The sequence below is a fragment of the Eucyclogobius newberryi genome, unplaced genomic scaffold (genome assembly GCF_026437365.1).
Source record: "Eucyclogobius newberryi isolate DKJ021-1_F unplaced genomic scaffold, fEucNew1.0.hap1 SCAF_10, whole genome shotgun sequence".
Taxonomy (NCBI): Eukaryota; Metazoa; Chordata; class Actinopteri; order Gobiiformes; family Gobiidae; genus Eucyclogobius; species Eucyclogobius newberryi.
The window spans coordinates 23,820,057-23,842,600 of record NW_027315724.1 but is presented as its reverse complement, the minus strand read 5'-3'; the positions used below and the strand labels follow the sequence as shown (position 1 = coordinate 23,842,600).

Here is a 22,544-nt window from a genome sequence, read left to right as displayed (position 1 = left end):
GGGAGTGTGGGAACAGGCAAAGGCTAATGAAAGCCAAGGAAACATGAGCAGAATGTTGCAAGAAACATGGAAAAAGAGCGTCAAGAGAGAGAGAGAGAGAGAAGGGGTGATGCATGGAGAGGGCTCGTGGAAACCTTGACGTGTCAAAATTCAACAAGAATTTAGTCAAAATAATGCCTTTGACCATGATGTGGCCCTTTGGTTTCAGTGTGCTGTTACTTTTTCATTTTTCCTTCATCACAAGGAATCGTTCAAGTATGTGGCTCTGGACTGGCACAAAACGTTCAAACTGTAGCTGTAAATAGTGACAGTGAAAGGCTTTCTGCATCGTCCCGATATTAAATGAAATTGAGAACCACCACTATAAGGAATTCATGCAAAATGTTGTAGTATAGTAGTTTAGTTTCACTGATTTTAACGTTTTAGCTATAGCACAGCCTTAATCCTTTATGGCCCAATTGCCATGGTCAAAATTATAAGCAATAGTTTTGGATCTTTATTCAATTTTGCTTTATATATTTGCGTTTGTGTGTCACCAGATAACTATTTCCTGTTATCAATTTCATATAAATCCTGGTGCAGAGAGATACCAGCAGGAAGAAGGATTTCCCGCAGAATGCAGTGCAGATAGTGAACCCAAAGCACAGAATAGTGGCCAAAGTACCCATTGTATTTGCTCACAATATAAAATAGCACCGTGGGTTACATTGTAGTACATGATATTGTAAAAACTATCTTTGACACAAGTTTAATTATGGTGAATAGAAAGGCGGGCTGATGTCAGATAAAGTTTGAGTGAATTGGAGAGCACAGGAAGTTGTTTGAGTCGTGGAGAATGGGTGGAAGAAAGAGCTGCACGCAGAGCTGGAGCTGAGATAACACTGACTCTCTGGAGGCCCCTCAATTAGAGCAGTATCCAGGCAACGGGCAGACAGCGCCCCTCACACACACAACCGCCACATCATACACACACCGAGATGCAGAGAGGGGAATGTATGGTCTTTATAGAGAAGAGAAAAGTGAAGAAGAATGGGTCAATAGAACAACTAAATGAAATACATTATAGGATTTGTATGTTGGGTAAAAGGAAAAATATGACTGGTTCCACCTTATATCTAATAATATAATTATAAAATCAATTCACCTTATCACCATATCGCCAAAGCACAGTCCTAGTTTGTGAGTTTTGTTCGCCAACAATGGCAATAAAATGTTTGATTCTGATTCTGAATTATCCTGCAAACATTTAGTAACATTTACCATTGTGTTTCAAAACCATTCGATTCCAATATTATATTTCATGCAAGATGAATTGCGATTGAATCGAACCGCGGTCTGAATCGACGCAATTATCAAATTATAAAGGCTCCAATGTATAAAGTACCAGAATTTCCTGTCTTATTTTGAATAAAATCCTGTAGTTTAGATCTGTCCAAACATGTTCTGAAATACATGGGATTATTTTATTAGCTTGTCATTCATAAATTCTGTGCCTTTGAAATGTGAGCAAATCTAATCACAATCAGAAATATTATCATAACCATCTGATTTTTTTCCCCTTAAACATTCCGCCCTGATTCCATTGCAACCATAAACTAATATATAGTTAGTTAGATGTATTTTGCATGCAGCGACTAACAGCGGCAAAAGCCAAACTCGTGGCGAGCATAACAAAAGAGCATAAGCCATGAAGAGGCAGACGAGTATTTCATCTTGCACTCCATGTAATTAATTGGAGTGTTCCTTGGGCTGAGGCCTCCGTATGTCAGCCTGCTCTGCTCCCACATTCTCATGTAAATGTATAAATCTTTGGGAGCAGGTCTGGAGGTGAAGGGGAGATTTATCAGGCCTGACCGCACCTTGTCATCTCCGGCAGCACGAACATTAGAGCAGGAGCCTGCAGGAGCCTATAGGAGCCGACTGTGAGCGAGGACAGTGCGTGGGCTGAACTGGAGCAGTGTGTGAGGGTGTGGCCCTATGAATTATAAATGAGCTTAAGCTTCGATACAACAGCATCGCCACATTGAAAGACTGAACAATCTGTATTGATAAAATAGAGCTGCAATACACCGAAATGTAGTTGATGTTATGACTGTTGTTCTGAAGATATGCTGCGTTTTAATATGTATGTTCTGTATATATATATATTTTTAAATGCTACAAAATGAGCTGATTAGAAATAAAAGTGATGTTAAAAAACGTTAAAATATGAGTACAAGGTGATATTTCTACACTTAGGTGATTAACTTTTACATTTGTCTGATAATTAATCTTCAACAAATATGTCTGAAGACGTATTTTTGTTTGATTCTTCTTTTTGTTGCTTTGTATTTCAATCTTCTCTCAATGACTCATAGCCATAAACTGCATCAATATCTACAATAATTATAATTGCAATACCTAAGTCTCTAAAAATATCAAAAAATAGATGCTAATCATAGCATAACATCATAACATATTTAACCAAGTATCAATACCAAAAAAATCACTTTAATAGGACAAAATTGTACCTTTGCCGAGCAGTTTTAATAAAGGATTTTGAGCTTAATAATTAATAAACAAACTACTATGATTTTGTGCTGAAAATGTCTGTCTATTGGCATTTCAAATTGTCATTGTTGTATCCAAATCTGTATCGAGAATCAAGTCTATTCCTCAGCATCAACATACATAGCTCTCAAAGGTACTTTTCATTCCGTTCCAAACACTTGATAATGCGCTGTAGCATTTTCCATGACTAATTTGCCTTTAAGCTTGACGCGGAAGTGTCTATTCTGAATGAAATGTAACTGTGGAATTCCACCTCTTTGAGCCAGTGTCTGGAGCCCTGTGCTTTCTCTTCTCCTCAGACCAAAGCCCCCGTCTCTCTCCTGGCTCCTCGCGGGCCGCCCCCTCTCTGCTCCTTTTACGGCCCAATTTGTTACGAACACAAGGAGACATCACCATGGCAAAAAATTCTCACCACATTGCCATAGTAGCAGTTCTCATTTGACCAGCACTAGAAATGAAAAAATGCTGCAGCTGTTTAAATGTGAAATAGCTTAAACGTAACGGGGGAGGTTTTGTGGCTGTGGACAGTGGAGAAGTGGAGGTGTGTTTGAAGTGAAAGTGGCATAGTTGGTCCCGTTGGAGCTGCTTCACAGGACGTGCCAGGAACCCGCTCCCACAGTCGCCCTCTGTTCACTCAGGACAATACACCACTGTCCTGTTCCAGTCTCTCCCCAAGTTTCTGCTGGTAAGACTATTCACCGAGAGATAACCTTCTATTAGGCTTGTCACAGTCAGAGAACGGTGTTACAACTATTTACAGTTGTTGTCATTTCGACCAAAGAACGAGGTAATCCTTAGTTTGCTTTCAACGGGTCACGATTCCCCACTAGCTTCATGAAATCAAACCTTCTGAATGAACATGAACAGATGGAAAAGTATTTTACACATACTTTGGAGCATAGATTGAATTAAATTTATTCCGTTGCAGCATGCAATTCTCACAATTATTATTTTGACATCATATTGTGACTTATCACGATTTTCGATTAACCGATTGATCTTGGCGTCGCTAGTCACGATGCTTGAATTTCAAATGCTAAGGACATGCGATACCTATTTCAATACCATAGTTTACAAAGTTTGTTACAAAATATAATGTCATTTTCAACACAGAATAATGATATTTTCTTTAATTTCCCTAGCTGCTCACATCAGGGCTTCAACAATTAATTGACTTAATAATTGTATTTTGATCATTGTACCATATTTTTCGGACAATATTCAGCCAAATAATATCACATATAAGTCGCTCCGGAGTATATAAGTATAAATATAAGTATAAATATAAGTATGAGTCGTACCCCGGCTATGAAAAAAGGTGCAACTTATAGTCCGGAAAATACGGTATTTGTTGTCTGGACGATACAGACTCTATAACAAAGACAGCAACATTATAAAATCAAAATGTTTTTAGAAGAATGAACCATTTCATCATTAATACACTTTATTCATAAATATCCTCTATCCAGAAGCCTTCAGTCACCACATTTCAACCTTTATTTGCCTATATTTAAAAAGCCCACATCTACAATAGAAGTAATCGTTTTTACTCATTTTGGTTTCACAGATTTGTCGATCAAACAGATATTGTGAAACAAAAAAATACTCGTCGACGTCGTGTATTCTAGAAGTTGCTTAAATCTCAAAATCCTGACTTCATCGAGTGCATGAGCTCAGCCTCGGTAATGAGCCCACATCGCCAAACGGGCCGCTGCTCCGCTCCCCAAACCGACTGCGCCCAGTCCCGTCCCCCACAGCGTCTCTCTGTTGCAGACAATTCGCTCTAGTCCGCCCGTAATCCCGCGGGATCAACTCCGAATCCCACTCACTTCCTCTTTATCGGCGCAAACCCCTCGTGCAACGGGGCTTTCCGTGTTTGTGGTAAAGAGGGGCAAGAGCTTTTTGAAGTTGTCGTGCAGATGGGATCTTTTCTTATCATGTGCGTGCTCCCCGTTTCTCCCGGCAGATGAATGCGACTCGCCATCAGGATCCACTTGGCAGTCGCTTTTTGTGCCTCTCATGTTTCGTCTCTCATCTCGCTCATAGCCCTGTGTTCCTGGCATCCTATTTATACACTTTATCTGATACGGCTCCCATCAGATTTCTGTTTTATTTTCCACTGTCAATCTCGCGGTCCCGGAAGGCTTGTTTGGATGTCGGGGTTTTGCATATTGCATGGGACGTGGTGCAAGTTGGTGATGTTGGCAGACATTTTATGCTGCTTTCGTGATTCCGTATCGCTGTAAATGTCCCAAAAAAAGAGGGGAGAAAAAGTGCTGAGAGGAGTAATCACTTATGAATAGCCCACATCATAGTTGGCTGTACGATACACTAGAGGTGAATACACAAAAAGGAGGTTCCACTCAGACCCATAGTGTGCAGCACAGATTCCATCACTTACAATGTGGCCAAGCATTTAACAACTATATTGGCTCCACTTGTGGGGAATTCGGAACATCATGTGGAAAACACGCACAACTTTGTGGATAAAGTGAAACATCTCCAACTGGACCCAGATGACCTCATGGTTTCATATGATGTTGTGTCCCTGTTCACCTGCATCCCGACCTCTGATGCAGTAGCAGCAGTGAGGATCAGACTGCAGGAAGACACCACCCTACAGGAAAGGACCAAACTGACACCTGAACACATATGTAAACTGTTGGACATCTGTCTGAACACCACTTACTTTCAATTCTGGGGACAATTTTACAGACAGATTCATGGCTGTGCCATGGGCTCGCCCGTCTCTCCCATAGTGGCCAACCTGTACATGGAGCACTTTGAGAAGAAGGCACTGGCCTCATTCTCAGGCATAGCCCCAAAACTGTGGCTTCGCTATGTCGATGATACTTTTGTAACAATCAAGAAACAAGAGCTGGAAACCTTCTCTGATCACATCAATGCTGTGGACCCACATATCAGGTTTACAAGAGAAGACGCTAAGGAGAATCGCTTGGCCTTTCTTGATTGTTCCACGATCAGAGGAGAGGACGGGAAACTCCAAATAGAAGTATATAGGAAACCTACACACACGGACCAGTATCTGCTCTTTGGTTCCAACCACCCACTACAGCACAAGCTGGGTGTGATCAGAACCTTACAACGCAGAGCTCAAGGTGTGCCCACCAGCTCAGAGGGCAAGAAGAAAGAGGAAAAACATGTCCGAAATGCCCTCTCAGCCTGTGGTTACCCCGCTTGGGCTCTCAACAGAGTGAAGAGAACCAAGAAGCAGGACAAAAGGGAAACTGAACAGAGAAGGAAGGGTGTTTCTATCCCTTATGTGTCTGGCCTGTCGGAAAAACTGCAGAGAATTTTTAGACAACACGAAGTCCCTGTTTATTTTAAACCAGGAAACACTTTAAGACAAAAACTGGTTCACCCTAAGGACAAGTTGCCGACTCAAAAACAGAGCAATGTAGTTTATTCGATCCAATGCAGTGAAGAAAGCTGTAAAGAACGGTACATAGGTGAGACTAAACAGCCTCTACACAAGAGGCTCTATCAGCACAGAAGAAATACAAGTTCAGGACCTCAGAGCGCCGTGCATCTCCATCTTGAAGCCTCTAATCACTCGTTTGAAGACGGTGAGGTGAAGGTTTTAAGCAGGGAGAAAAGATGGTTTGAAAGAGGAGTCAAGGAAGCTATTTTTGTTAAAAAAGAAAGACCTTCTTTAAACAGGAATGGAGGGCTAAGATTCAATCTCCTGGTATCTATAATGGTATACTGAACCCCTGGAAAGGTAGAGGACCAGGACCAGGACATTTAGATGCTAATCAGGTACTCAGGGTGGTTGTGCCAGGGTCTCACAAAGACAAAGAGGATTCTAATAGCCCATTAAAATTCTGAATAGGCTAGCTTGGTAGATACAAGGGGGGAGTTTCTGTTGAAACAAACAACTCTTTCTACTCCAGGAAGGCTCCTCCCAATGGGCGGGTCTTACCACAGAACAGTATTAATATCGGAGTTCTCGATCTAAATTCTTTTATTGACAATGACTCTTGGATGAGAGTCGAAACGTCTATTTTTTCTAACTGAGTCCAGATGACTACAACTGAAGCTTTTTCTACTACTAGAGGTGAAGGCAAAACAATACATACAACGACTTTAAATATGGAGAGGTTGTAAAGGCCAACTTTGTCTTCAAAAAGTGTGACTGAGGAGTGAATGAATGGTTTAAATTATATAGTTTTACTGTGACTAGAAAAACATATATTATTGCCATTAGTTGTTTTGGTGGTGAATTTTCAAGGGGGGAAAGATAATGCTGATTTTAGACTATCAAGGAATGTAGGATTGTAGGACGCAAGACAAGTTGGTGAAAATACAGTAGTCGCACGTGTCAGTGAAAGATCATTACAAATATCGCCATAAGATTAAACTATTTATTTATTCGAGATTTCTAGTGGTTGGATTAAACTGGACGACGTTGTGGCCTAGTTCCAGATCTGCTTATTTAGTCTTTACTGTTGCTAGTTTGTGTATTTGCTGTGACAGAGAACAGATCTCAGAGTTGGTCATCGTAACCACGTTGATTACATCCATTTATTGTTTGATTAACTAATCACAGTTGATGTGTATGTGTGTAATGTTTCTTGACTCGGCGACCATTTGTAGAGGTAATTTTTGGCTATGACAAATAAATGAGTCATGGGTCGATAGCGTCTCACAAAGATGAGATCATTACACGGCGCAGAGAGCTCAGATTGAAAATGTGAGTCTGTGATGAAGGGCCGGCCGCTGTGTGTATGTGAGGAACCCACTGACTCCCTGACTAATGGACCATTGTACTGGTTTATTCAGGCCGGTCCCAGGTTTGTCTATGGAAAGAGCACAGGAACTCCTCTGTTATGAAGGTTTCACTCAATAGTTCACTCCAACATAAGTTGCTCCAGAGTTTCTCATTTAATGCAAAGATGAATTGTTTGCAATTTATCTTCAGGACTGAGCAAAGGTTTAGTGCAGTTTGGAAAGATCTACGAATCAATTTTGTTGCAATACAGTTTGATTTTAATTTAGAAAACAACAATGGGTTTATGAGAATAGGCAAGGCAATTATTGATCTCCTTTATTTGTAGAGCACATTTCATACACAAGGCAATTCACAGTGCTTCACACAACTGGAAAAAATACATTTAAATCACATAGAAATTGCAGAAATCACAAAACAGTTTAACAAATAAAATATAAGAGTGCAAAGAAAAATCCTTTCAGTCATGCACAGCTAAACAACACTGTTTTTAGCTTAAATTTGAACATTGTCAGAATAGGAATTGTTATAAAAATCAACTCCTTATACAAATTACAACTAATCTCCCGTGATCTTGCAGGTCAGAATGTTTTTTATATCTATTTTTCTGTCAATAAAGTGGCCATAAAGGAAACCGTGAAAAGCATTCATGCCTGAACTGTACAATAATCCTGTATATTTATTTCACCGTAGTGAGAAAGGACTAATATTCCATAGCACTTTACAAAATAAACTCTTTTTTTCCGTCTTCTGCGCAGAACAGTAGATTTATTCAAGCCACTTTCCCTCAGTGCGGGGCCTCCGTCTGAACTGTCACACCTGCTGCCCTCATGTCAGACAAGGAAACAGTAAAAAAAAAACCTCAACCTGAGAGGCAGCTTTGAGCAGACGGGGGGGAGGTTGGGAGGGTCTAAAGGGGGCTTACCTCTGGTCAGTGTGTGCTTTCTCAGCCGCGTGGAAGAGGCATGCAGACAGAGCACGCCCAGACCAGCCGGCTATGCAAGTGGAAGAGAATTCTGCTCACAACATGAGCTAAAAACTCTAGATACTGGTGGATTTGTTTGTTTTGGACTATGGAAACTGACGAATGGAATAGAACGCAGACTGGATACAAAGTGGATTCCAGTTGAAGTTTGGACAGGACCGGCTGGTAAGATGAGGGCAGTGGACAACATGGAGGACGTCATAAGTCAAACGTCAGGGCTCTTCCTAAACGATGACTACAAAGAGGTACACCGCTACCCCAGAGACTCCAAACTTTTGAACACTTCTAATAACCAATGGGCTTTAATCGACATTGAAATCCTGACATTGTTGTGCACGGTTGCTTAACGACATCACTGTTAACTGTGTCTGATCAGAGTGGAATGTGATGCGGTGACGTGAGTTTACAACTGAACTTATCCCAAAACTGCATGTATTCTTAGAGGGACAAGAGACATTCCTTGGGCCCCCTTGATTTCTCCCACGTTTCGGGAGAATTTGATCACCGGGGAGTCCCCATTGTCTTCTTTAAACCCATGCTTCTTCTTATGTACGCCCCGCCCCCGCTCCACACACAACTCACAGGTGCCGTACGCGCTCTTTCCTTCTTCCATGTGAGTGACAGGAGCAGCCTTACACCGACCTGACGCTGAACCGCACCAGAGGTCAGCGGTCAGGCTCCTTATCTGGGATGGAATGCGGCGCTGTATAGACAGACACGCTTCGAGATAGAGCGCTCCACATGACTCGACTGCAGTTGGAAGTAGTGAATGCAATAATACGGTTTCTTGATAAGAGATGCATGCTCACGGTCCGGTCTGAAATGGCTGGCAGATTTGGGTATATTCTCGGAGCACGAGTACGAGGCACAACGGAAAAACAAAGACGCGTTGACCTTGTTTGCAAAGCTGTGCCCTCCACTGCAGCTTGCTGTCGACACTGGAAAACAAATCTGGCCAGTCCTCTGTTAGTTTTCCACAGGACGCACCTCCAGTCCCGGTGCAATTGTGCTTCTTTCAGACCTCAATAATACTAATTCTAAAATGTGAGAGAGCTTTTAATGAATCGTGGCCAGCAAGAACTTGGTAATGTATCAAGAAATTCCTCAAATACTTCAAAGCCACTCTGGAAATGCAATTCAAACCTAAATTGACTTTCAAAATGAAAGTAAAACACAAAATGAAGATTAAAAACCAAAGCTGAACCAAACCGTAAAATCACATTAAGGGACAGAAAAGTTTTGCCGCACATTCGTTCCTCAGTCAAACCCAAAACTATTTCATTACACAAGACCCAGCAATTTAAGGGTGGGACCCACACACATAATTAAATCCATCTTCTCCGTCTAAAATGGATCTGTTTGAGGAAGATTTGAAGGCTCAAAGGAAAGCGCCCCCCTCCACACAAATCGCCCCCGTGAGCCTGCAAACGAGCTCTTGTGCTGCAGAGTGGAGGGCTAAATGTCTTTGTCAATGAGGCCTTTTCACATGAGGAAATTGCCTGGTGAATTTGTGGGAAAACACAAATTAGGCCAATTGTGTAGCCCCAATCTAATTTGGCGATCAACAGCCGCTGGTGTTTGAGGCCAGAAAATGAAAAAACCCTGTCTCATCCTTTGGACAGGGTTTTTCTGTTGATTATAATCGTGTTACATGCTTAATACAATATCATTTAGACTATTAAAAGTAAACACGTAAACACCAGTCAAGTGGAAATGCAACCAGCTAGTGCTACTGTTAGATACATACGGCATATTTATCTTTTGATGGGGCATTTCCACCAACCCTACTGGGCCCTACGTTAGTGGAAATGCCCCTTCAGAGGTGTGAACCTAGTCAAGGCATTTGCATTGATTGTGGTGTGGCCCTCGTTCAGTGTGTCGTCTTTCACGCCTTCATAAATGTTTTACAGCATTTCCATCCCTCTCCACATAAACAGCTAACAGTATAACAGATGATGTTTACACACACTCAGGAAGCACTGTTGTCAGGCAGGTGTCACATACTGAGTCCACTGACTGTGAGAGGCCCTGGATGCTGTGGGTGGCATGTATGCGCTGCTTTAGAGGTGATTGTTTGGATGTAGGGGGCTGAAGGGAACTGAAGGAGGCTGTAGAAGGCTGTAGGGGACTGTAGGAGGCTGTAGGGGACTGTAGGAGGCTGTAGGGGGCTGTAGGGGGCTGTAGGAGGCTTTAGGGGGCTGTAGGGGACTGTAGGAGGCTGTAGGGGACTGAAGGAGGCTGTAGGGTGCTGAAGGAGGCTGAAGGGGGATGTAGGAGGCCATAGGGGGCTATAGGGGGCTGTAGGGAGCTGAATGAGGCTGTAGGGGGCTGAAGGAGGCTGTAGGGGTCTGTAGGGGTCTGTAGGGGTCTGTAGGGGCCTGAAGGAGGCTGTAGGGGCCTGAAGGGGGCTGAAGGGAACTGAAGGGGGCTGAAGGGAACTGTAGGGGGCTGAAGGAGGCTGAAGGAGGCTGAAGGAGGCTGAAGGGGGCTGTAGGGGGTTGATGGAGGCTGATGGAGGCTGAAGGGGGCTGTAGGGGGCTAAAGGAGGCTGAAGGGAATTGTATGAGGCTGAAGGGAATTGTATGAGGCTGTAGGGGGTTGTAGGGGGCTGAAGGAGGCTGTAGGGGGCTGAAGGAGGCTGAAGGGGGCTGTAGGGGGCTGAAGGGAATTGTATGAGGCTGTAGGGGGCTGTAGGGGGCTGTAGGGGGCTGAAGGGGGCTGAAGGGGGGTGATGTAGGCTGAAGGGAACTGAAGGAGGCTGTAGTAGGCTGTAGGGGGCTGAAGGGAACTGTATGAGGCTGTAGGGGACTGAAGGGGGCTGTAGGGGGCTGAAGGAGGCTGTAGGGGGCTGAAGGGAACTGTATGAGGCTGTAGGGACGGAAGGGGGCTGAAGGGAACTGTATGAGGCTATAGGGGACTGAAGGGGGCTGTATGGAGCTGAATGAGGCTGTAGGGGGCTGAAGGGGGCTGTAGGGGGCTGTAGGGGCCTGAAGGAGGCTGAAGGGAACTGAAGGGGGCTGAAGGAGGCTGTAGGGGGCTGAATGAGGCTGAAGGGGGAGGAAGGAGCCTGAAGGGGGCTCTAGGGGGCTGAACGAGGCTGAAGGGGGCTGTAGGGGGCTGAAGGGAACTGAAGGAGGCTGAAGGGGGCTGTAGGGGGCTGAAGGAGGCTCAAGGGGGCTGTAGGGGGCTGAAGGAGGCTGTAGGGGGCTGAAGGGAACTGAAGGAGGCTGAAGGGGGCTCAAAGGGGCTGTAGGGGGCTGAAGGAGGCTCAAGGGGGCTGTAGGGGGCTGTAGGGGGCCGCAAGTGGTGCTGTAAGTGGCGCTAGCTTCCAGAGTTTCCTGGCTGGCTATCGGCTCTTGAAATGCTTTAGCACAGGATGATTGGACAAGAGAGAACGCATACTCAGGTGAAAACAGGATGGCAAAAAGCAGCTATGAATAAAAAATTGTAATTTCTCGTGAAACGCTGACTTGATCTTGTGATAAACCACCCCATTCCCAGTGATTTATTGTTGAGAGAAAAAAGCTGACTGTAAACCTCCAGCTTTAGCCACGTCTCACAGCGCTGCAAACTTGTAATTTTGTGAATGGCTGAAATCGGTTTTGTGAGGAAAAAGTATATTTCATACAGTTCCAGATCTCACGGCTTTGTATTATTAAGTATTGTAATAGTGTGTGGTTTTGCCGGGCCATGCAAATCCACCTCTGGTTCTGACAACATTTTAAAACTTGTGTTTTAATCACTATAGAGACCTATGCCATGCCATATAATCTAACGGCTTTGTCTCGGGGGTTGACTTAAAATCGAAGAGGCAGCGCACTGAAGGTTTATGCTGCTTTAATTGCTGTTTGATACCAGTTGGCTTTAAATGTGTGTGTGTTGTCGAAGCTGTAATGTTAATGCTAATGCTTTGGGTAGTGAAAAACAACTGTCAAGACCAGCCAGTGTTTGCAGAGGCACATTCCACACGCTCAGGGATGTTTACGATAGCATCACACAATATGTACAACACTTGGTACTTGGTATCGATTTTGATACCACAGTGCTAATGAAACTCATTATCCATTTAAACTATGTAATTTATCAGACAACACAAAATAATAGTAGTTTTTAATATTGCCATTTTGCCTTATACTAGCTCAGATACAGATATAACAAGACAATTATATTTGTATGTAATAACAACTTTTCTTATGATTTGAAGTATTTATTTTTATATAGAAGTTGTAATGCATTTACATTTTTATATTTTCCGAACGTCACTTTTTCCTCTACACTGACCTACGTGTGTTTTATATTAAATTGAAATGCCTATAATGAAAAGAGCAGCAGCACATGTTCCTCTGCAATGGAGTGGGATTATATAAATGTGTCCTTGGTTGGAGGTATTCTCACCAAACGCCTGCCCACGATTGTTCAGAGACACGGTGCAGTCCAGCAGTGAGAAGGCTCGGTGAAGGAGGATGTGCCAAATGAGTGTGAGAGACGGCAGAGGTGCAAGCGACACTTAAGGGAAGAGAAGCATGTCACAAAGCAGCCGGCACACGTGGAAAAGCAACACAGACATCAGTGAATTAGAAGGAAATGTTTTAATTACAACAAAGCATTTAGGTCTGTTGTGGACCAATAAAAGAACATACTGTAAGTGCAACCAACAACTGCATTGATCTTTCTGTTGAAAAAAAAAAAGAAGACCATGCTGAAAAATATTAACATCAAATAAGGTGTGCACCTTTTCAAAATCCTTGCCTACTTCTTCTTTGACAAGCTTACACCCTGCTTTACTGATCTGCTCATTTAGAAACTGATAGTTCAAGCACAGATTCCATGAGAAAATGTCCTCTGAAAGTACATTTCACTTGAGGAATTACAATGTCTTCCTACTTCTGCAAATTGTTGTGTTTAATTCCCAACCATTTTCAGTTTGTTGACAACATATGACTCTGGTTAATGTGTGTGGTAAGAACGTTCATTGAGACACTATCGCCCTCTAGTGGTCATGTCTGCAATAACAACTGTAACACTGACATCTCTCATCCTCAGCTGACTCTGCTCTTTTGTTTTGTTTTTATTTTAGTTTTTTTTTTGCCAAAGCTTGTTAAAACGAGCCTCTTGCTGCAATATAAAAGGAGGCCAGTGCTATTTTTTTACGGGTACACATCTTTTTAAATGTCAGAGTTCCCACGGTAACTGCCTGGCTATTTTTACACATTGCTGTCTGCGAGTGAGAGAGTTATTATTATTGGGGCTAAGGTATATTTAGATCAATGGCTCAAGGTTGCTATGACGATAAGTTTCTTGCGCCTCGATTGGTAAGAGTTGTGTAAAAACTGTCGTGTTTTCTTGTTGCAGGCCCAAAAGAATGAGAGGGAGTCCATCAGGCAGAAGTTGGCGCTGGGCAGCTTCTTCGACGATGGCCCGGGTATCTACACCAGCTGCAGCAAGAGTGGCAAGCCTAGCCTATCCTCACGGTGAGAAGTGGCAGCTCACCCACCACAAAGTTTCAAAATGACGAAAATCAGGATCGTTACCACAGTCATTAATGATTTAAAACAAAATATCCTTTCTTTTGACTGGTGAAAGATCCTCTTATATAGAACCACTTTATAGCTGTGGTCAGGGATGTCACGTGAATGAACATTTTTACAACACTGACACCCTTACTTCTCTTTCATTCAAATTGTCTAAGTAGATGATCATTCCTCTTTGTGGCTTCATGAAATCAAACTTTGCTAACGTAAAGTTAATTTAGCATGAACCGCGTGACTGTGTTTCCAATGATGCACATGTGAATCAACGCAAATGTTTATAATGGGCAGAGAGTTTGAGTAGTGTGGGCCGTCTCACTTCCCATAAGACGTCACATGTTTGTGAACACCATAGTCACTGTTAAATGTCAACGTTACTAAGATATGCTGAAATCCAATAAAGGCGGTAAACTGTTTTGTCTCTGTCCATATAACAGCTGTAAATAAGAGTGTCACTATTGTTATTATTATTATATAGTATAAGAGGTTTTTTCTAATAGTTTTTTTGTTATCTGTTTTTCTGTTATTATTCACTTCTGTACCTACTGTGTGTTGCAACACTGGAATTTCCCCATTGTGGGACAAATAAAGGCTTATCTTATCTTATATCTGAACAACAGTTTTAAAATGGAGGTACTATGTTTAATGCTGGCTCTCCAACAAAACTGAATCGACCACTTGCACCCTGTTTTAATCACAACACGTTGCAGTGTGGCGTAATCAATCAGCCCTGCTTGTAATTAGAGCGTTGCATAAGCAGGTTATTGAGCAGTTGTGGGCAGGATGCACACCTACACCATCCTGTTGGGCCATGCCACCATTCAGCACGGATCCTGATCACAGACAAAAAGAACAATGATTAAAAACAACTCATCCTCAAATGCCATGGCAGTGCAGATGAAAATAGTTTTACAAGTGTTTGCTATATTTTATTTCTTGTTATTAGAAATATCATATTATGACAAGTGAACTGAATAATGGAGTTAATTTCACTAGTGACACATACATAAATACATGACCCTCAGAATTCTAGACATCTGCTCATACTACCGTCTCAGGGTTGCACCACTATAGCACTGAAAACCCACAAAAAATTATATCAAGACTGAAAAGGCCGAACCGAGGTAACTGCTTTTTTGTGATTTTAGCCATTACAAAATGAATGGAGCCTAAACTCATGTCTTCTTCCGGGATCTGAGCGCCAAAGAACCTAATCTTGCAATAGAGCTTTTCAAATGCTTGTTTTTGTCTGTCTGAGTCTCTCCAGGTTAGAATTAAATTGAAAAGAAAAAAACATATATATTCATGCATATATTTATAGTTTTTATGTCTTCTTAACCATAAACTTATTTTTAATTCCACTAAGTGTATTTTACGTTTTTTTCTGTTATTCACACTTAAAATGTCTTTGTCTTTGTACAATCGATGATCATGTTCATATTTAGTTAATGTGACATTATTTAAATGCCCCCCATTATTTGTCCCAACTTCTCATTGTCAATTGTACTGTATATTACTTATACTTATATATTATATTGTACATCAGACATGCACAATTATTACTTATAAATAAAGGTTAAAATAAATATTAGTAAGTACAGAAAATAGAATTGTTCAAGTCCTGGTATCGAAAAGCAGATATGTTGAAGTAAACAGCCCCACACTGTGTTGATGATTTCTCATATGTGTGTCTGTGTCCACAGGCTGCAGAGCGGGATGAACCTCCAGATCTGTTTTGTGAATGACAGCGGCAGCGACAAGGACAGTGATGCAGATGACAGCAAGACCGAGACCAGCCTGGACACTCCCCTGTCCCCCATGGTATGAGCTGCATGAACCAACAAGTATTTCAACAGGGAAAGAGTATTTACATTGGTGGTGTAAAATCTGTTGAGGTGTTATTATGGTATTGAATATGTCTGACAGTCATGACAACATGACAAAGTTATTAGTTATGGCCCAGCGCTGGCGTTTTCCATAATGACTGCATCAACACATTTTGTTCCCCCTTCATTATATCTTGTATCAGTAATTCTCTTCTTCAGTCCAAGCAGAGCTCATCTTACTCGGACAGGGACACCACAGAGGAGGACTCGGAGTCTCTGGAGGACATGGACTTCGTGAGCAGGCAGAAGAAGCTGCAAGCTGAGGCTAAATTAGCCCTGGCTATGGCCAAGCCCATGGCCAAGATGCAGGTGGAGGTGGAGAAACAGAACCGCAAGAAGTCCCCTGTGGCTGACTTAGTAAGAACTAGCAACAACTCACAACTCTAAAGACATTTAAGACGCTTTGTATGTGTTGCATTCCTCAAATCTTTCCTTTTGATTTAACTTTTTAAACCTGAGTGGCTGTATATGGACGTTGCCTCTGAGTAATTGAGTAAACCTTAAAAATTAATTTATAAGACCATTACTAAACACAAAATGACCTATTATTATTTTATCTGTTTTTATCTGCATGGCTGACTCTGTGGGACTTTACTTATTCAAAGAGCAGAGCTGCTCAGCCTGGTCCATCTATAATTCACACAGAGAAAAGCATCAGCCACAGTGTTTAGAGATGTAGCAGTGCTTAGCAGTCAGAACACATCACCGTCATTTTAACCTCTTAGAAACTACAGAAGTTGTAATAAAACTAAATACTACCTTACAACTGTGACCTGCAAATTGATGGTTTTTAAAAGTAACCATGTAAAATTAAATAATAAACGGATAAAAACATCAAACCAAAAGATAAATATCAGGCACTCACTTGATTAATGCCATATATTTGTCTTTTGGAAATGAACTGTATCTTTCTCACAAACATTGTTGGTGAATACCAGTCTCACTCTTTTTCATATAAAAAATAAGTTTTTGTTTCATAATCAAAACAAATCATAACATATTTTTTTTTACAAATGAGACGAGTGACTTCATCCTGAGCAGGGCAGTTTCCCCTCTGGTATCTGCTTGATTCATGGTGGTAGTAGTCTGAAAAGTGTAAAGAAACCCTTCTCTCAGCTGACTGAGCCGTAACGCAGCACTAAACACCTACGCAGAGTGACTGCATCCTCCTGCTGCTCTGTGCGCTGTGCTGAACAGGCATATGAAAGTGAAAGAGAGGAAGATCATATCTGAGCTGAAACTATAAGAAAGAATGTGAACCAGCCTGACTGAAGCGTTGAAGTAAACAATAACAAATGACATGGGAGACTATTATTTAATTAGGAAAGTGAAAGAATTAAAAATATTTCAAGATAATATGTGGTGTTTCCAGGACACTTAAATACGTCCCTTTTTTCCCCTTTTGTCATGACAAAATAAATAATTTTTCAGTTCTCAATTTCTCACTTCTTCTTACAATCTTTATCTTGCATAGCTTCACTCTTCAGTGTGCCAGATCGCAAAGACTGAATAATGCATAGTTTATAAGATAAGATAAGATAATCCTTTGGGACACATGGGGAAATTTCATTGTTGCAATGCAGGTAGATACAGAGGAAAAGGACAGATAACTTAAAGGAAGTTTAAAAAACAATCTTAATAGAAGAACTCTTATAAACAAAAACTCTTATAAACAAAAACTCCTATAGACAAAACCTCTCATTTCCTAATAAGGAATGGAGGGGAAAAATAAATAAAGATAAAAATAAAAAAATAGCTAGCGTAAGACAAGATAATACTAATAATAATGGTAAAATGAACACTCTATTTTCATCAGTTATATGCACATGAATGTGACACTATTGCATGTGAGTACGACAGTAATTGCACATGAATATGACAGTATTGCACATGGTTGAGTCAGTTATGCCCTTTAAGTCGGTTATGCCCTTTAAAACAATGAACTTACTGAAACTTACAGGAGCCATTATAAACGCTGCAATGTTATTTACATTTTGCTTTACATTTGCTGCTTGTGTGTGTGTGTGTGTGTGTGTGTGTGTGTGTGTGCAGCTTCCACACATGCCACACATCAGTGAGTGTCTGATGAAGAGGAGCCTGAAGCCCACAGACCTGAGAGACATGACTGTGGGACAGCTCCAGGTCATAGTCAACGACCTGCACTCCCAGATCGAGAGTGAGTGGCACACATCCACCTGCTCACATTTCTCTGCAAACGTGACCAGAGACAACGATGAATGTACTGTATATAGAACAAACCCTGCCTCATGTAGGTGACGTGACAGACTGTAACTGGGCTGGATTTTGTGTGTGTGTGTTTGTGATTTGAGAGACTGAAATGTGTAACAGAGAGGCTAAATGTAGATTGTTCTTCTGTGAAATCTATATTGTTTAGCATACAAGAAATACATTTATTCTCCGTGCCGGAATTATTCATATTTTTGAATTAATTGAATGTAAAAAAAATCCTTCCTGCATTTTTTATTGACCAAGAGTAAACCCAACAAGCCCTAAAAGAGTACCTAAAAAAATATTTTTTTTAAAAGTACCTAAAGATCAGATGTAGGACATCTAATTTTATTTTTTCATCCCAGGTCTGAATGAGGAGCTTGTACAGTTGCTGCTGATCCGAGATGAACTGCACATGGAGCAAGATGCAATGCTAGTGGACATAGAGGATCTCACCAGGTGATTTCATACCAATCCAATACATCAGCAAAATATCTGTGAATAAATCAAAGATACTATAGTGATCGGAGCCAGAGCATCACATTTAAATGTTTCTGGTCAAAAGGCAAGTCAGAACAGAGGAATTTTAAGCACCACGTTATCTGCAAGCTATATTTGTACATGATATAAAAGTGCACCCGCTGGTCATAAGGCCGGTCTAAATCCTGTTGAATCCACTTTATTGTTAACCAGACTTAACCCCTCTGTGCAGATGTCCAGGTGTGACGTCCTGTTCTGATAATGACACACTTCCAGCAAACGCAGTAACATGTGTTTTCTCTTGTAGGCATGCTGAGAGCCAGCAGAAACATTTGGCTGAGAAGACCCTATCCAAATAACAAGCCCCTCTGACCCTTTCTCCTCCTCCTCTGAGCTGTGCCCCGGCTCGTCCTGACCACTCCTGTCCCATGTGTATCCACTTCACCCTCCCGGCTTGTCCTCAGTGTCTCACCGCTTTCCCCAATCCTTCCTTCCTTCCTGTCCAGCCCAATGCTCCCTATACAGCAGAAGCCTCACAGGTAGACGGCAGCACTCCTTTCATTTGCTTCTGTGGTCTATCCAAATGCCGCTAAAGACAGTCGGGCACTTCTTACTTCCTGGGAGAAGAGGAAACTGTGTGTAGTCATGGATAATGTTCAACGCTTCCTGTGCAGTGATCAGCCTTGCTTTGCTCTAGTTTCTTTTTTCAACTGTATACATTTGCCACTAAATTATAACTGTCAATGCAAATAAGTGGGAAAAAATACTAGTGTAATAATTAGTTGAAAGTCATGCGAGAAAACAACATTGTATAAAAATAAATGATGAATTTTTGGAGACCATGTTCAGTTAGAAAATAACTTTCAAGTATTCTCAAGTCAACCTGTTTTTATTCTGCACAAATGGTAGTTTTCAACTGAGAAATGTTCTTTTGAAGGTGCTAAAAGAGTGTAAAAGAACAATGCCTGCCTTGTAGTGAAATCGTAGCTTTTGGTAAGTCACTCTTATCGCTCTTCAACATTTTGTGAATGTTGATTTTCGGACACCAGTCATTTGAAACAAATAAGTGTGTTAATATTGTTTTCATCCTACTGTATTGAGAAATTTTATTTGAGGGAAGAGATGTTTATGTACAGATATGTAAAATAAAGATCAACTTTGTTTCATACATTGGTTGTTTGTGAGTTTTGAGTAGAATCTTAAGCTTCCTCTTTCTCTATAGAAATCATGACAACACTAGACTTGACCTGAGTCATCTCGGTCTCACACTGCCCTTTTCACACTATAATGCACTGTGCAAAAGTATAAAAAGAGAAACCTAATATACATTTCTGTATATATAAAATGAAGATGTGGTATATGAAGTGGTGTGTCCAGTAAACATGTGTGAGGACGTCCCCTTCAGTGCCTGGGGCATCGGTGAGTATTGTCTTCACTGAGATCACAGTGCAAGTTTCACTCGTTGATGACTCCTGGTGCTGGACCAATAGAGCCGCCACTGAAAGGCCAGAAAAATCCCACCAACCACTAAGTCATCTCAACAGTTTCATTCCAGTAAATTCCTTTTTTTTTTCTTTTTTACTATTTTATTTTTCATCAGAACATAAAACATACACAAACTGAACAACACTTATTATACCAGAAGAGGGGTAAAAAACTAAAAAACAAAAACACAAAAAAAGCAAAACAAATCATACGGGAAATTAAAATTAAATAAAATTAATAGTAATATATTATTATATATTATTATTAATTTTATTTAATTTTCATTCCAGTCAATTCCTATCACTGTATGACACGAATTAATGACTTTGGAATAAAATATGTCATTTCCCATGAGAAAAAAATAACCGCAGTGGCCATGCATCATGGAACATCATCTGTGATAACAGTAGTATTATATTACACTACTAGCCTACACTTATGTATCATACACATTAACCCCTGTAAACCTGGTATGTATGCGCGTTATGTAGGCGCATAAAACATAAAGCCATAAAGCAAATGAAGTGACCTAAATTAACATTTATTCATAATTTCTTCACATTTTGTCTGAACATACTTATTTGTTAGGAGAGATAACGTTGGGTAAATTACTATAAAGTTAAAATTCCTTGTGACGTTTTGCAACGGGCGTAAAAATCTCAATTAGAGCGCTCGTGGGTCACGGGTGAGGCTTCTGATTGGATAGAGTGGGAATTACACATGACGTTATAGTTACGTTTTGAGCTCATATTAAATCCTGGAGTAGGTTGGAGGAGGGAATGCCCCAGCAGCGGGTCTGTGGTGACTATAAAGGAGCTGACAGACATGGACACCACATACTTCGAGTCGATACTGTTACAATACAAATGGCAAACCTTCATATCTGTAAGTTAAACACACATCGATCACTGGTCTAACAATATTTGACACGACATTGTAAGTAAGGATCTGTCTCCTCTTCTGTGCAGACTTTGCAGTTTGCGCGCTTCTGCTGACGTGGAACTGCCGCACGTCTGAGGCGCGTCCGCTGCGCCAGTGCGGCCAGTGCGCGGCGCTTTTCAAAACTTTACTTCTTGATGTCTCGGGTCTTCTCAAAAACGTGAGTATACAGATAAACCTATAGCTCAGAATAAAAATGCTGCTTTGTAATAACTATATTTTGTTGCAGGAGGTTCTGTGGCATGGAATAAGATCAGACAGAATCCTTCCAACGAGCTCTTCTGACACTGTCCTGGCCTGCGCGCCCGCTCTGAGGGTGAGTCCTGTGCAGGGCTTAACCTTGTCTCTAAAGTGAAGTGTTTTTAATAAAATGTTTTAATTTCAATAGCTTCCGATGTGCCGCATACAAAGAAATGGGTCATATAGTCAGGTAGGCTCAATTTGCTACTGCTTGTCTACTTTTATCTAGGTCTATTTAACTAACTACCTACTAGAATGCATTTGACAACATTCTGTGTGAAATCTAGAATGAATGCTTCAAGAACATTGAGAAGGACTTGACCCACTATGAAGCCATAATCAGCTCCTATATAAGGTTGGAGCTCAGAAGTCCAGATGAGGAGATGCCACCGCTGACACAGACACTGCAGATCATCCAAAACCTGCTCAAGGTTTGCACCAAATGTGTAGGAAACAATACACTTCTACGACACATATCCTAAAATATTTCTGCTTATTCTTTCAGTCGTGCCCCTTTACATCGACTGAAAAATCATCCGTGAAAGTGAGTTTCAACTTGTGAATATCACTCATTTTCCAACCTTTTGTTCATGCTGTGTCTCTTCTGTGTCAGGATGCCAGTCGGTGGGAAGACAGTTCATACTCAAACAGAGGGAGGATGTTGGAGATGATGAGGGCTTTCCACATTCGGACCATCACATTTAACCGGGCTGTGGGCTACATAGCGTCAGGAGAACACAAAAACCCCAGATCATCATGAGAATCACATTCACTACAGTAGATCTTCAGCTACACTGAGGCAGAATAAGCTACAGCTCAGAAGCAGCAGCTAAACAAGTCACTGGAAAAACAAAAAGGAATGTATTACATATTTATGTACTATTTATAAGGGGTAGTGTATTTATTTGTATTTATTAAATAAAGCTATAATTAATTTATTTTTGTACCATTTTCATTCATTTTGAAACTAGCCATAAAAATATGTTCATCTCTGTAGAAGTGTTCACCTCTTCCAGTGTTTGGGTCCAGACTACAGTCTATCACAGCAGCACAGTTTGTTTGTACGGAGGAAGGTGGCATTGATGATGACATAATAGTATAAAAGACCAAGGTTACAAATGGTTCAGTCAACATCTTTAATTTTACAAATATTTGGAATGACTGACCTGAAATAGTGCATGAGAGCAAACCAGGGGTTTTGATGTAAACAATACATGAGAAAGAAGAGATATATACATCATACATACATATTTATGCTTGTACTGTATTTTATTCTATTAATTGACAACTAAAGACCTAAAACCCCAAATGGTTGTAGCACCACAAAATCCACTGAGATCAAGACGCACTAGAACAGAAACGTTACACATTATGTTACTATTCATGTAGCTGCACAACAAAAGAGACTTAAGCAGAGCTAAACACAAACATAGGAATGCCTCATGACTACTGTAAAAAATATATAAAATATG

General features: G+C 41.1%; 2 protein-coding genes across 5 annotated transcripts in view; both read left to right on the top strand.

Moving 5' to 3' along the window:
- Positions 1-19,576, top strand: part of schip1 (schwannomin interacting protein 1) — a 126,868-nt gene extending 107,292 nt beyond the window's left edge. For 3 of the 4 annotated variants that reach the window (XM_072464120.1, XM_072464121.1, XM_072464124.1), the window contains 6 exons: positions 13,638-13,756; positions 15,517-15,634; positions 15,859-16,056; positions 17,752-17,875; positions 18,294-18,387; positions 18,716-19,576. In XM_072464120.1, coding sequence (XP_072320221.1) covers positions 13,638-13,756; positions 15,517-15,634; positions 15,859-16,056; positions 17,752-17,875; positions 18,294-18,387; positions 18,716-18,767 — 705 coding nt within the window. In that variant the 3' untranslated portion in view covers positions 18,768-19,576. Of the gene's footprint in view, positions 1-8,437; positions 8,531-13,637; positions 13,757-15,516; positions 15,635-15,858; positions 16,057-17,751; positions 17,876-18,293; positions 18,388-18,715 lie in introns of those variants that run through there. The other variant, XM_072464122.1, reaches the window with a different exon arrangement.
- Positions 19,577-19,790: 214 nt separating this feature from the next.
- On the top strand, positions 19,791-21,960 carry il12a (interleukin 12a). Its single transcript, XM_072456961.1, has 7 exons — positions 19,791-19,827; positions 20,862-20,992; positions 21,062-21,148; positions 21,221-21,262; positions 21,360-21,503; positions 21,578-21,616; positions 21,686-21,960. Exons 1-7 carry the CDS (start codon positions 19,791-19,793, stop codon positions 21,830-21,832), a joined length of 627 nt encoding a protein of 208 aa, XP_072313062.1. The 3' UTR covers positions 21,833-21,960.
- Positions 21,961-22,544: the final 584 nt, after the last annotated feature.

Excerpts from the sequence above, each read along its gene's own strand:
- il12a (XM_072456961.1), top strand. The coding sequence starts at position 19,791 with ATGTGTGAGGACGTCCCCTTCAGTGCCTGGGGCATCG. Across the intron at positions 21,504-21,577 it reads TCATCCAAAACCTGCTCAAG|TCGTGCCCCTTTACATCGAC; the intron begins GTTTGCACCAAA and ends TTATTCTTTCAG. Across the intron at positions 21,617-21,685 it reads CTGAAAAATCATCCGTGAAA|GATGCCAGTCGGTGGGAAGA; the intron begins GTGAGTTTCAAC and ends CTTCTGTGTCAG.